This window comes from Mobula hypostoma, chromosome 20 (genome assembly GCF_963921235.1).
Source record: "Mobula hypostoma chromosome 20, sMobHyp1.1, whole genome shotgun sequence".
In the NCBI taxonomy this organism is placed as follows: domain Eukaryota; kingdom Metazoa; phylum Chordata; class Chondrichthyes; order Myliobatiformes; family Myliobatidae; genus Mobula; species Mobula hypostoma.
Window position 1 is genome coordinate 1,601,378 of NC_086116.1, and position 14,563 is coordinate 1,615,940.

A 14,563-nucleotide genomic window follows, 5' to 3' on the forward strand; every position below is an offset into this window, starting at 1 on the left:
GTGAGAGAGTGAGAGTGAGTGACAGTGAGAGAGTGAGAGAGACAGTGAGAGAGAGAGAGTGACAGTGAGAGAGAGAGTGACAGTGAGGGTGAGAGAGACAGTGAGAGAGTGAGAGTGAGAGAGAGAGAGAGTGACAGTGACAGAGAGAGTGAGAAAGAGAGAGAGTGACAGTGAGAGAGTGAGAGTGAGAAAGTGAGAGAGTGACAGTGAGAGAGAGAGAGTGAGAAAGAGAGAGTGACAGTGAGAGAGAGAGTGACAGTGAGAAAGAGTGACAGTGAGGGTGTGAGAGAGACAGTGAGAGAGAGTGAGAAAGAGAGAGAGAGTGAGAGTGAGAGACTGAGAGTGAGAAAGAGAGAGTGACAGTGAGAGAGAGTGAGAGTGAGAAAGAGAGAGAGTGACAGTGAGAGAAAGACCGTGAGAGAGAGAGTGAGAGTGAGAAAGAGAGAGAGTGACAGTGAGAGAGAGAGAGAGTGAGAAAGAGAGAGAGTGACAGTGAGAGTGATAAAGAGAGAGAGTGACAGTGAGAGAGAGAGTGAGAAAGAGAGAGAGTGACAGTGAGAGAGAGAGTGACAGTGAGAAAGAGAGAGTGACAGTGAGAGAGTGAGAGTGAGAAAGAGAGAGAGTGACAGTGAGAGAGAGTGAGAAAGAGAGAGAGTGAGAGTGAGAGTGAGAAAGAGAGAGTGACAGTGAGAGAGTGAGAACGAGAGAGTGACAGTGTGAGAGAGAGAGTGAGAGTGAGAGAGAGAGAGTGAGAAAGAGAGAGTGAGAGAGAGTGACAGTAGAGAGAGTGAGAGTGAGAGAGACAGAGTGAGAGAGAGAATGACAGTGAGAGAGTGAGAGTGAGAGAGAGAGTGAGAGTGAGAGAGTGAGAGAGAGAGTGAGAGAGAGAGTGACAGTGAGAGAGAGAATGAGAGAGTGAGAGAGAGTGAGAGTGAGAGAGAGAGAGAGAGACTGAGACTGTCATCATGTTTCAATGTGTGCACAGACGATGAAGATCTAAGAGCCAGGGTTTTGAAACGGGACGGATTCCTGGCGGCTGTGATAGACAGCCTGGGTACGAGCACCTTCTCCTTGGTGTGTTACTTGACAATGATGTGCTGGGAGCTGTCGGTGATTTACTGTATAACGGACCTGTTTCCAGGAGCAGCAGTGCCTTTAACCGGGGAAATGGCTGTCTGCATAAATTACCCGCTCTGCTAATTGCGAGAAAAGCAACAACAAACATCAATCAAACTGCAACTGTTCCAGTATCGGTCTCTGCGCTGCACCTGCTCAGGGAGATAGCGGAACTGATCAGCGAATCCTGTGGAAATTCATTAACAATGTATTGGAAATTGATAAATAAATTGCAGCATAATTTGGAGACGTCAGATGAATTCAGATAACACAGGATAGTGTGAAGGTGCATGCACACTAGCCGTTTCACTTTATTCCGCATTCTATTATTGTTTTGCCCTGACCTACCTCGATGCACCTTGTAATGATCAAATCTGTACAAGACCAGCTTTCCGCTGTATGTGTGACAATACTAAACTATCGCCGATACTAGCGTTCGCTGATCAGTAATGGACAGAAAGCTAACCTCCTCTGCGAATTCCTCGATCCTTCCGTTAATGAGCCGCAGCTTCTCCGCGTACAGCTGGGCTTCGGACATGCGATCTTTCCTGTGGAATTCCCTCACCATGGCCGCAGTTCCCTCAATCCGCTTGGTGAAATCTTCCCGCCAGCGAACCAGCCTGGACACGGCCACATCGTGCTCCCTCTGTAACCGGAGACAACTGAGAGACAGGGGTACGGTTAGTTTGCAAACTGAGCGTTCTCCGCACTGAACCAATTCATCTCAGCTTCCAGCCGGTACTAACCTGTCAATCAGCCCTAAGATAGTGAGAGGTTCGCAGCCACGTCACGGAGTGTTACAAACAAAACCTGCTCCTACAGCTAGGTAGGGAGCATCTTCCGTGGGGCGAAGAAAGGAAGGGGAGAGTCGGAGAGGCTCAGACAGAGAATTTATATCTGAAGGCGGTGATAACCCTCATTAAAGATCGATCTAACTTTCATACTTAATAAATCTCTTCAGACTCATGAAGAGGGAGTTCCACTTTCACCGTACCCCCTCCCCCGCGGAATTCCTGCCGAATATTACAATTAGAAACACGAGAAATTGTTCCGTTCACTTTATGTCTCCCTTGTCAGCTTTTGTTTTAAACTTAGGAGGCTCCAAGAGTGGAGTCTGGGCAATACGCAGAAACAGATCTGAATGAAAAGCCGGCCCGGCTGCTCTCCCTACTCCGCCCGGCTGGAAGGAAGACGGCTGAAATCAGGAGGTAGCTGCCTTGCCCAGCGACGTGCAGGCACTGACCTGTTCCTGACAATCGGACCGATGCGCTCCGGCCACCAGAAGGTTTTGCTGTGGTGAGTGATGTCCTCCGCGGACAGGCCGGCGTACTCGAGCAGGAAGAGCAGGTTCCGCACCGCTATCTCCAGCTCGTCCTGGATGGGAGGGGAGCAGGAGACGGTTCAGGGGCAGCCGGACAGCACGGACAACACGAAATAGTTCCAGGAAGCGGGAGGATGAAGGGTCAAGAGAAGCTCCCCGACAGTCGGGCAACCCGGTTGCACCGCCAGCTCCCACAGGACTGGCTGTGGGCGCCGAGGAAGGAGAGGGCGAGTGGTGGAGGGGGCCGGCACTGAAGCACCACCCCCGGGCGCTCACCCGTCTGACAGCGACAGACATCGACTTTCCTCCCTCTCACCACCCAGGGACACACACCCAGCTGTCTGCGGCGGAATCCCTCTCCTTACTTATTCCTCCTCTCTCCCTTCCCATCTTCCCACGAGATACACTCACCCATCGTCTGGAGCGGACTTCCTCCTTTCCTGCACGCCACCCTACTAACACCCGCAACTCCTCTCCTTCCTGCTCCCCACTGTACCAACACCCCCAACTCCTCTCCTTCCTGCTCCCCACTGTACCAACACCCCCAACTCCTCTCCTTCCTGCACCCCACACTACAAACACCCCCAACTCCCCCCTTCCTGTATCCCACACTACAAACACCCCCAACTCCCCCCTTCCTGCACCCCACACTACAAACACCCCCAACTCCTCCCCTTCCTGCCCCCGAATCTACCAACACCCCAACTTCTGCCTTCCTGCACCCCACACTACAAACACCCCCCAACTCATCCCCTTCTTGCACCCCACTCTAGCAACATCCACAATGCCTCCCCTTCCTGCCCCCGAATATACCAACACCCGAACTGCACCCCACTCTACAAACACCCCCAACTCCCCCCTTCCTGTATCCCACACTACAAACACCCCCAACTCTCCACATCCTGCACCCCACTCTACAAACACCCCCAAACTCATCCCCTTCCTGCCCCCACTCTACCAACACCCTAACTTTCCACTTCCTGCACCCCACTCTACCAACACCCCCAACTCCTCCCCTTCCTGCCCCCGAATCTACCAACACCCCAACTTCTGCCTTCCTGCACTCCACACTACAAACACCCCCAAACTCATCCCCTTCCTGCACCCCACTCTACCAACATCCCCAATGCCTCCTCTTCCTGCACCGCACCCTACAAATACCCCACAACTCTTCACTTCCTGCCCCCACTCTAGCAACACCCCCCAACTCCTCCCCTTCCTGCACCCCAGTCTACCAACACCCCCAACTCTCCACATCCTGCACCCCACTCCACAAATACCCAAAACTCTTCACTTCCTGCACCCCACTCTACACACACCCCAATCCCTCACCTTCCTGCACCCCACTCTAGCAACATCCTCAATGCCTCTCCTTCCTGCCCCCGAATATACCAACACCACAACTTCTGCCTTCCTGCACCCCACTCTACAAACACACCCCAACTCTTCACTTCCTGCACTACATTCTACTAACACCCCCAACTCCTCTCCTTCCTTTCCCCCACTCTACCAACATCCCCCAACTTCTCCCCTACTTGCACCCCACTCGACCATCATCCCCAATGTCACCCTTTCCTGCACCCCACTCTGCAAACATACCCAAACTCATCTCCTTCCTGTACCCCACTCTACAAACACCCCCAACTGTCCACTTCCTGCACCCCACTCTACTAACACCCCCAACTCCGCCCCTTCCTGCACCCCACACTACAAACACCCCCAAACTCATCCCCTTCCTGTACCCCACTCTACCAACACCCTAACTCCTCCCCTTCCTGCCCCGAATGCACCAACACCCCAGCTTCTGCCTTCCTGCACCCCACACTACAAACACCCCAACTCCTTCACTTCCTGCCCCCCCACTCTACCAACACCCCCAACTCCTTCACTTCCTGCACCCCACTCTACAAACACCCCCTAACACCTCCCCTTCCTGCACACCACTCAACAAACACCCCCAACTCTCCACATCCTGCACCCCACTCTACCACGACCCCCCAACTCCTCCCTTTCCTGCACCCCATTCTACAAACACCCCCGAACTCATCCATTTCCTGCACCCCACTCTACCACCACACAACTGCTCCCCTTCCTACACCCCACTCTACAAACACACCCAGACTCATCCCCATCCTGCATCCCACTCTACACACACCCCCAACTCTCCACATCCTGCACCCCACACTACAAACACCCCCCAACTCATCCCCTTCCTGCCTCTGAATATACCAACACCCCAAATTCAGCCTTCCTGCACCCCACTCTATCAACACCCCACAACTTCTCCCCTTCCTGCACCCCACACTACAAACACCCCCGAACTCATCCCCTTCCTGCACCCCACTCTACCAATACCCCCCAACTTCTCCCCTCCTTGCACCCCACTCGACCAAAATCCCAATGCCACCCCTTCCTGCACCCCACCCTACAAACACCCCCAACTGTCCACTTCCTGTACCCCACTCTACCAACACCCCCCAAATTCTCCCCTTCCTGCCCCCAATCTACCAACACCCCAACTTCTGCCTTCGTGCACCCCACTCTACAAACACTCCCAAACTCATCCCCTTCCTGTATCCCACTCTATCAACACCCCGACTCCTTTCCTTCCTGCACCCCACTCTAAAAACACCCCTGACTCATCCCCTTCCTGCACCCCAGTCTACAAACACCCCCAACTCTCCTCATCCTGCACCCCACTCTACAAACACCCCCAACTCTCCTCATCCTGCACCCCACTCTACAAACACCCCCCAACTTCTCCACTTCCTGCACCCCACTCGACCAACACCACCCAACGCCTCCCTTTCTTGCACCCCACTCTACCACAACCCACCAACTACTCCCCTTCCTGCTCCTATTCTACCAACAACTGCCCAACTCCTCTCCTTCCTGCCCCACTCAACAAACACCCCCAGCTCTCCACATCCTGTACCCCACTCTACAAACAGCCCCCAACTCATCCGTTTCCTGCACCCCACTCTACAAACACCCCCCAAATCATCCGTTTCCTGTACCTCACTCTACCAACACCCCAACTCCTCCCCTTCCTGTACCCCACTGTGCCAACACCCTAACTCCTCTCTTTCCTGCACCCCACCGTGCCAACACCCCAACTCCTCCCCTTCCTGTACTCCACTCTACAAAGCCCAACTCCTCTCCTTCCCCCCTCCCTCAATCTAAGGACACTCACCCAATTGTTGGGGCGGATTCTTCCTTCCTCTCTTACTTTGCCCTCCCCTGCACCCCTCCCGCAATCCACCAGCAGGAATGCACACTTATCTGCCTTGGTACAATCCTCTCCTCCCACCACTCTACTTCGCTCTACTTCACTCTCTCTCCAACTCTCCCCATTCCACTCGTCGTCCCCAGAACGTTAAACCCCTCCGGGGAGCCATCCCCTGCCCTGAGCTGTGGGACAGCTCTACTCAGGATGGTGATTCCCAGGTCGAAGGTCTCCAGCTGCCCACCCGCCTACGCCTCACACCCACCTGCAGCCGGGGCAGCTCCTGGCTCTGGACACTCTCCAACTCCCGCCTCAGCTGCACCAAGCCCCGGGTGTGGTCGACTGGCTGGCTCAGCCTTTTCACCACGTCCCCGTACCGGGTGCACACGCTGGCGTTCAGCTTGGCCGAAACCTCTACGACTTTACCAGCGACCCGGGCAGAGAGCTGACGGCAGCGGGTGGATAGGTGCTGTCGGGCAGAGAGAGAGGGATTGACACAACTCCAACACTCACTGGGGGTACACTCACTCCTGCCGAAAGGCCCAAAGGTGGACAAGGTAGACTATACCTCAGTGGTCTGAAAGAAGTAGCTGGCAAAGATAGTGGAGAAATTACTAGTGATCTTTCAAGAATCATTGGAGTCAGGGAGGGTGCCAGAGGCCTGGATAATCGCAAATGTGACATCACTAGTTAAGAAGGGAAGGAGGCAAAACTCAGGAAATTATAGGTTGGTGAGCCTGACCTCAGTGGTTGGTAGGATTTTAGAGCCATTAAGGATGAGATTTGGGGTGCTTGGAAGTGGATGAAACATGGGGGTGAAGTCAGCACAGTTTGTTTAAGGAGATAGCTTTCTTGACAAGGCTGTTAGAATTCTTTAATGGTCAGGTCTGACAAAGAAGAGTTGGTGAATGTTGCTTATATTAACTTTCAGAAGGCCTTTGACAAGTTGCTGTACATAAGGCTGCTAAACAAGGTTACAGCAAGGTACTGACATGGATAGGCAGAAGTCAGAGAACAGGGTTTTTTCAAGATGGCTGCTAGAGAGAAAAGGAGTTCCCCCTGGGGACCAGAACTTTACACTTTATGCATTAATAACCTCGATAAAGAAACAAAGGACATGGTGGTCAAGTTTGCAGACGACACTGAGATAGGTAGAATGACAGGTATTCTCAAGAAGGACTTAAACAGGTTAACAGACTGGGGAAAAGCATGACAGATGGAATATAGTGTAGGGAAGTGTTGGATTGTGCACTTTGGAAGAAACATAGAAACATAGAAAATAGGTGCAGGAGTAGGCCATTCGGCCCTTCGAGCCTGCACCGCCATTCGGTATGATCATGGCTGATCATCCAAGGAAGGAAGAATAATGGTGCAGATTATTTTCTAAATTGGGAGAAAATTCCGAAATTGAGGGTATTAAAGGACTTTGGAGTCCTGTGCATAAAAGCAAGGATGTAATGCTGAGGCTTCAGTCAGACCACACTTGGAGTGTTATGATCAATTTTGAGCCTGTATCTGAGATGATATTGGCTTTATTTGTCACATGTCCATCAAAATATGTCGTTCAAATCGACGAGGACTGTGCTGAGCAACCCATAAGTGTTGCCATATAGCAAATCCACATCACCCTGCCTTGCTTCTTTGGGGTATTGAAGCAAGCTGAGATCCTGGGGAGAACGTGCAAACTCCTTGAAGTGGTGGGAATTGAACCCCAGTCTCATGGTTGGTGTTGTAAAGCACTGCACTAACCACTACACTCTGCTGTCCACAGTAAGGATATGCTGGCCCTGGAGAGGGTCGAGAGGAGATTCACATTTCAATGCTTTCATTAACATATAAGGAGCATTTGATGCTTCTGGGGTGTACTTGATGGAGTTCAGAAGGATGAGGAATGATCTCATTGAAACCTGCCAGACACTGAAAGGCCAGTATGGAGTGGTGCGTCTGTTTGAAAGAGAGACTAGGACCAGAGGGCACAGCCTTAGAATAAAGGGACATCCCTTTAAGACGGAGATGAGGAGGACTTTCTTCAGCCAGAGGGTGGTGAATCTGTGGAATTCATTGTCACAGTCAGCTGCAGAGGCCACGTCAATGAGTGAATTTGAGGTTCTTGTTTGTTTGTGGGGGGGGGGTAGTGTTTAAGGGTTACAGGGAGAAGCTAAGAGAAAGGGGTCAGAATCAAAATCAAACTTATTATCACCAACTGTATGGTGTGAAATTTGTTGTTTTGCAGTAGCAGTGCAGTGCAATACATAAACAAAATCAGTCATGATAGAATGGTGGAACAGACTCAATATACTGAATGGTATAATTCTGCTCCTGTAACTTCCGGTCTCGTGTGGAGAGGTGAAATGGAGTCTAGTCAGTGATAGGCGAAGTGTGAAAGGAACACAGAGGGGGTATGGGTTACCTGGAGATGGAGAGTTCAATGTTCATACCATTGGGTTGAAGAATACCCTGGCAGGATGTATAGTGAGGGAATAGGGCTTTGAGGTGAGCTACTGTCAGTGTTTGTGTTTCACTTACCTGATTTAATTCGGTGCAGTCCAGCAGCAGCAGCTCCAGAGGAACATGGACCGGCAGAGAGGCCAGCTCTACACCCATCTTTCTCAGCTCCTCTATTTCCCTGACGTAAGTTGTCAGGTTAAACTCCCTGCTGATTGTATTTTCAATCTTACTGTCAGAGTCTGGAGACAGGAGGCTCTTATATGGTTCATACACTGAGCAGTATCTGCCAAAGGCCAAGAAAAGCCCTTTATAACTGGGAACAAGCGAAGTCCTCTCTCCCAATAACATGGCAAACAGTGGTTAGTAACTTTGAGTATGTCTGGACTGACTATTTTTTTAAAAAATTCTTAAATTTCCTAACTCTGGATTGCTAAACCCAAAGTTTTAAGTGTTTAAAGTTGAAGAAGTAGACAAGTATGGAACGGAGGAATATGGACCATGTGCAGGTAGATGGGATTAGTTTAAATCGGCATCATGGTGGGTGATTACCTCCCTCTGTAATTGGATCCTGGACTTCCTAACTGGAAGACCACAGTCTGTGCGGATTGGTGATAACATATCCTCTTCGCTGACGATCAACACTGGCGCACCTCAGGGGTGTGTGCTTAGCCCACTGCTCTACTCTCTATGTACACAAGACTGTGTGGCTAGGCTACCATCTATAAATTTGCTGATGATACAACCATTGTTGGTAGAATCTCAGGTGGTGACGAGAGGGTGTACAGGAGTGAGATATGCCAACTAGTGGAGTGGTGCCACAGCAACAACCTGGCACTCAATGTCAGTAAGATGAAAGGGCTAATTGTGGACTTCAGGAAGGATGAAATGAAGGAACACATATAATCCTCATAGAGGGATCAGAAGTAGAGAGAGTGAGAAGCTTCAAGTTCCTGGATGTCAAGATTTCTGGTCCCAGCATACTGATGTAGTCATAAATAAGCCAAGACAACAGCTATACTTTATTAGGAGTTTGAAGTGATTTGGCATGTCAACAAATACACTCAAAAACCTCTGTAGTTGTACCGTGGAGAGCATCCGACAGGCTGCATCACTGTCTGGTATGGAGGGGCTACTGCACAGGACCAAAGGAAGCTGCAGAAGGTTGTAAATCTAGTCAGCTCCATCTCGGGCACTAGCCTACAAAGTACTCAGGACATCTTTAGGAAGCGGTGTCTCAGAAAGGCAGCTTCCATTATTAAAGACCTCCAGCACCCAGGACATGCACTTTTCTCACTGTTACCATTAGGTAGGAGATACAGAAGCGAGAAGGCACACACTCAGCGATTCAGGAACAGCTTCTTCCCCTCTGCCATCTGATTCCTAAATGGACTTTAAAGCTTAGGACACTACCTCACTTTGTTTAATATACAGTATTTTTGTTTTTGCACATTTTTTAATAATCTATTCAATGTACGTAATTGATTTACTTGTTTATTATGTTTTATTTTATTTATTATTATTTTTTTCTCTCTCTCTGCTAGATTATGTTTTGCATTGAACTGCTGCTGCTAAGTTAACAAATCTCACATCACATGCCAGTGATAATAAACCTGATACTGATTCTGATTCTGAAGACACGGTGGGGAGAAGAACCTATTCCTGTACCGTACTTTTCTGTGTTCTGCTTGAGCACCTTCACTCCATCTGCTGTAACTGCAAGGATCTCCAGTGCCAACAATTTCAATTCCACTCCCCATTCCCTCACTGACATGTCTGTCCATGACCTCTTCCACTTCCACGTTGAAGCCAGATGCAGATTGTAGAAGCAGCACATATTCCATTTTGGTGGACTGAAAACCGACAGCATCAACATTGACTTCTCTGACTTCTGGTGACCACTCCCCTCTTCCCCACCCTGTTTTCCCTCGTCTCTGTGGCCCCTTCACCCCTTCTCTTTCCCCACTTCTGCCCCCTGACTTGCCCATCACCTTCACCTTCCTCCCTCTGGTTCCCTACTCTCCTTTATTCCATGTCCTCCTTGATCAGATTCCTTCTTTAGCCTTTTTCACTGATCATCTCCCAGCTTCTCATATTATTTCCTCCCCTCTCCCCACAACATCCTCACATCATTCCCCCTCTCACCTGGACTCACCTATCATCTGCCAACTTGTACTCCCTACATCTCCCATCCTTTTGTTCTGGTCTCTGCATTCTTTCTTTCCAGTCCTGATGAAGGATCTCAGCACAAAATGTCAGCTATTAATTTTCCTTCATAGATGCTGCCTGACATGCTGAGTTCCTTCAGCATTTTGTGTGCTTTGATCCAGATTTCCAGTATCTGCAGAATTTCTTGAGCCTCTATGTTCTGTGTTCTAAGCTAGTGATTGGGTGAGAACTGGATAGATGGTTCCCGCACAATTTTCCATGAGATCATCCACTTTGGCATCACAAGAAGAGAATTTTTGAAATGGTGACAGGAGAAATCCTGGTGTTCACACATAGCTGTCTCCATCATATCGCCATCCTCTGCCACCAACCTCCCAGTTCCTATACCCCGCAGTGCTCATTTCTACCTCCTAGCCAAAACTGGAATGTCCCATTAGGTCCATTGATTCTGTCTGCTCCTGCCCTGATGAACTCATGTTGACTCCATCTTATCCCCCACGGGTCAATCCCTTCCTTCCTACACACCAACATTTCACAACTCGATCTCCTCAACAACTTTCACTTCCCTGGCCCTTCTTCTGAATGTCCAGCCCTAATATGGTTTATTCTCCATCATGAAGGCCTTAAAGCTCTCTGCTTCTTTCTGCACAACAAACCTAACAAGTTCCACTCCACCACCAGCCTCTTACGTCTGGCCCTCAACAATTTCACTTTCAGCTTCTCCCACTTTCTCCAAATCCATGAGCCTTTTCATCGGCTGTGTGGAACTGTTTCTACGCGACATTGATGACTGCATTGGTGTTGTTTCTCGCACCCATGCTGAGCCTATCAATTTCATCAACTTTGTTTCCAATTTCCACCCTGTCACTTGGTACCATCTCCGATAACTCTCTCCCCTTTCCCAATCTCTCTCACTCCAGCTCTGAAGACAGGCTATCTACTGACTCTCACAGCTATTTTGACTATACCTCTTCCCATCCTGTCACATGTAAAAATGCTATTCCCTCCTCTCAGTTTCTCCCCCTCTGTCACATCTGTTCCCAGGATTAGGTATTCCATTCTAGAACATCTGAGATGTCCTCCTTTTTTAAAGAACAGGAACTCCTCCATTTCTTGCACATCTACTCATTCACCCCCACTCTTTACTTCCTGCAGGAATTGCTCTCTCCATGACCTCCCTTATCTGTTCATCCCTCCCCACTTACCTTCACAAGTAGACCAAGTGCTACACCTGTCCATTCATCCCCTCCTTCACCACCATTCAGGGCCCTTCCAGATGAGGTGACATTTCACCTGCAAGTCTGTTGGGGTCATCTACTGCATCCAGTGTTCCTGGCCCAGCCTCTTCTACATCAGTGTGACACAACACAGACTGAGGGACCACTTTGTTGAGCTCCTTCATTTTGTCAGCCCCAAAAGATGGGATTTCCTGGTGGCCACCCACTGCAATTCAATTTTCCATTCCCATTCCGATGTGTTGGTCTACAGCCTCCTGTACTGCAAGAATGAGGCACACTCAGCTTGGAGGAGTGACTCACACCACTCTGTCTAGGTAGCCTCCAACCTGATGGCATGAGCATTCATTTTTCTAATGTGGTAATTTCTCCTCCCTCCCTCTTCCCTCTTTTTTTAAATTCCCCATTCTGGCTCCCCTCTCATACCTTCCCTTTTCCTTGCTTTCTCATCACCTCCTTTTGGTTCCCCTCCTTCCTTTTATTCCACGATCCACTTTTCCCCCTTATCAGACTCCTTCTTCTTCAGCCCACCTCTTCCACCTTCTCTCTTCATTCTTCACTCCCCCTACCTCCTTTCCCCTTACTAGTCTCACCTATCACTTACAAGAGAAAATCTGCAGATGTTCTAAATCCAAGCAACACAGACAAATTGCTGGAGAGTCGGCAAGTCAGGCAGCACCTATGGAAGAGTACTGTCGAGACCCTTCGGCGAGAGACCCCTTGAGTGGTGGTGAAGGTCTGAAGGCACAGATGCCCACTTCTACTAATTCACGTGTTTTTCAGTCCTCAACAGGAAACCTTCAATTCCAGACAGACGTGCGGCTTCAGTGATGGATTGTTTATCCCTTGCAAGATTATCTGAGGGGGTACTTGCATAATGCAACCCAGGGATACGTTTGTAGTCATATACAGGACTGCCTTTGTTATAGAGACAGGTTCAAACGAAAGCACATATTGCTGTCCATGAGATACGCATGAGTGGAGTCACTGAATCCAAGTTACTTTGAACTTTGAACTTGCTATCAGCAAGATGGTGGCGTAACTGGTTGCAGCAGCTTCTATGGCGTCAACAAAAGGTGCTACCGTTCTACTTACATCCAACGATCGCAAGATCCTGCTATACGTTAAGAACTTATAGTACTGCGGGCTTTCTCCATCCGCGAGTTGCTCACTGGCGGGGACAATGAAGAAGCTGCTGCCGGAGTGGGTGGAAGTTTACAGTCAAGTAGTGAATGGCCATCATGGTCGCTTTTCTTGTGATCACAAGCTCCCTTTGGACCGTGTTAATCTGGATGTTATGGTCACTTTTCTTGTGATTGCAAACTCGATTCGCTGATTTACTGGATGAATGTAGGAGTAGATGGCGAGTGACCCCACTGGCTTCGGTTTTAGGATTAGGCCGGAAGCCACAGTGTTGCCTGTTTGTAGTTGCCCGCAGTGAGGGGACCAAACTGCTGCACGTCACTGGGGGCAGTGTGGTGCCACGTCCGTAACGGAGTTTCGCTGGGCAGAATGCAAGCTCTGCTGTGGCCAAGGGTAGATTTTTTAGCCGCACTCAATGGACTCGGGCCTCAAGCCGTGATGTCACCTGCTTTTCAGCTGCCGCGAGAGAGGCATCCGAACCCCCAGTCTCTACCGAGGGTGGCGTAGTGCCATTGTGGCGATTGGACTGAGGGGTCTGGACCATATACATATATATTTGTCTGGTTGTAGTTTTACTAATCTATATGTGCTTGTACTGAGCCTCAAAGCTGCATTATATACAGTATATACAAATATACAGTATACAGATATATTTGTCTGGTTGTAGTTTTGCTAATCTATTTATGCTTGTACTGAGCCTCAAAGCTGCATTATATACAGTATATACAAATATAGAGTATACAGATATATTTGGTTGTATTTTCACTAATCTATTTGTGCTGTACTGAGCCTCAAAGCCTCAGTATTGTCTAGCGAGGGTCGGGGATCGGGGCTGGTCGAGAGATGATCTCGGCGGGCTGGGTGGTCTGGACTATATACACACATATTCCATACATCATTGTGTTTTACTGCTATTCTATGTGGGTTTGTTGTCCAGTACATGTGAGGACTGGCCAACAAGCCATGGTGTTGTGGGTGGAAGGACTCTTATTCTGTGAATGAGTCCTTGTGTTATTAATGCATTTTAGCACCTTGACCCCATAGTAATGCTGCCTCGTTTAGCTCTATTCATATATGACTGAATGATGATCAAACTTGAATTGTACTGTATGTATCTCCACAATCTGCAAAATGATGACACTCTGATCACTGCTAAAATGAGGTGTTAATATTGCCCTGGAGGCTGGGGGATTGACCTTTTCTTCCTTAGAGCAGTATGGAGCTTTTGCATTTACCCAAAGCATAGCCTGTGTTTTTATCATAGGGTCCGTGAGGCTTTGTGCACCAATAGCTCAGGATTGGGATTAGCACCAAGATTTTGGAAGCATAGGCAAGCACACTAGTTCAGGAATTCCTCACCTTTGTCAGGTTGTATGTGTTCTATCACATGTACAACTCTCACTACCATCAAGGATGTCTTTCAGAGCTGGGGCCTCAACCGCAGCATTCATCATCTGCGACATGATTTCTTCTCAGTACTACCAGCGGGGCTGAGGGACAGGACCCCAAGACCCACACTCAAGGTTTCAGGAACAACTTCCTCCCTGCCGCAGTCAGATTTCGTAATGGTCCTTGAACACGACCTCACTATTCCTCTCTTGTATTATTTATTTATTTATTGTAACTTTCAGTAACTCCTACATCTTGTACTGTACCCCTGCCACAAAACAATACATTTAATGTCATGTCAGTGATAATTAACCTGATTCTGATTAATAATTGCATGGCAGCTTAGCACACATCTGGCCTTCCCAGGTGTCACTTGATCAGCTGGAATTTTCCAGCATTTTGTTTTTAATCATACATTACAATCACAGTTTTTACTAAACATTGAAGGGTGTAAATTCCTCTTTATTTACTGTTTACTCATTCTTTTTATGTGAAAGGAACATTAATTTATTCAAAGAC

General features: G+C 48.9%; 1 protein-coding gene across 1 annotated transcript in view; it reads right to left on the minus strand.

Annotated features, from left to right (window-relative positions):
* LOC134359584 (dynein axonemal heavy chain 3-like) overlaps positions 1 to 14,563 on the minus strand; it is a 542,314-nt gene that overhangs the window by 485,204 nt on the left and 42,547 nt on the right. The window contains exons 9-12 of the mRNA XM_063073083.1: positions 8,190 to 8,394; positions 5,929 to 6,132; positions 2,360 to 2,490; positions 1,583 to 1,778 (exon numbers count right to left, since the gene is read on the minus strand). Coding sequence (XP_062929153.1) covers positions 1,583 to 1,778; positions 2,360 to 2,490; positions 5,929 to 6,132; positions 8,190 to 8,394 — 736 coding nt within the window. The remainder of the gene's footprint in view (positions 1 to 1,582; positions 1,779 to 2,359; positions 2,491 to 5,928; positions 6,133 to 8,189; positions 8,395 to 14,563) is intronic.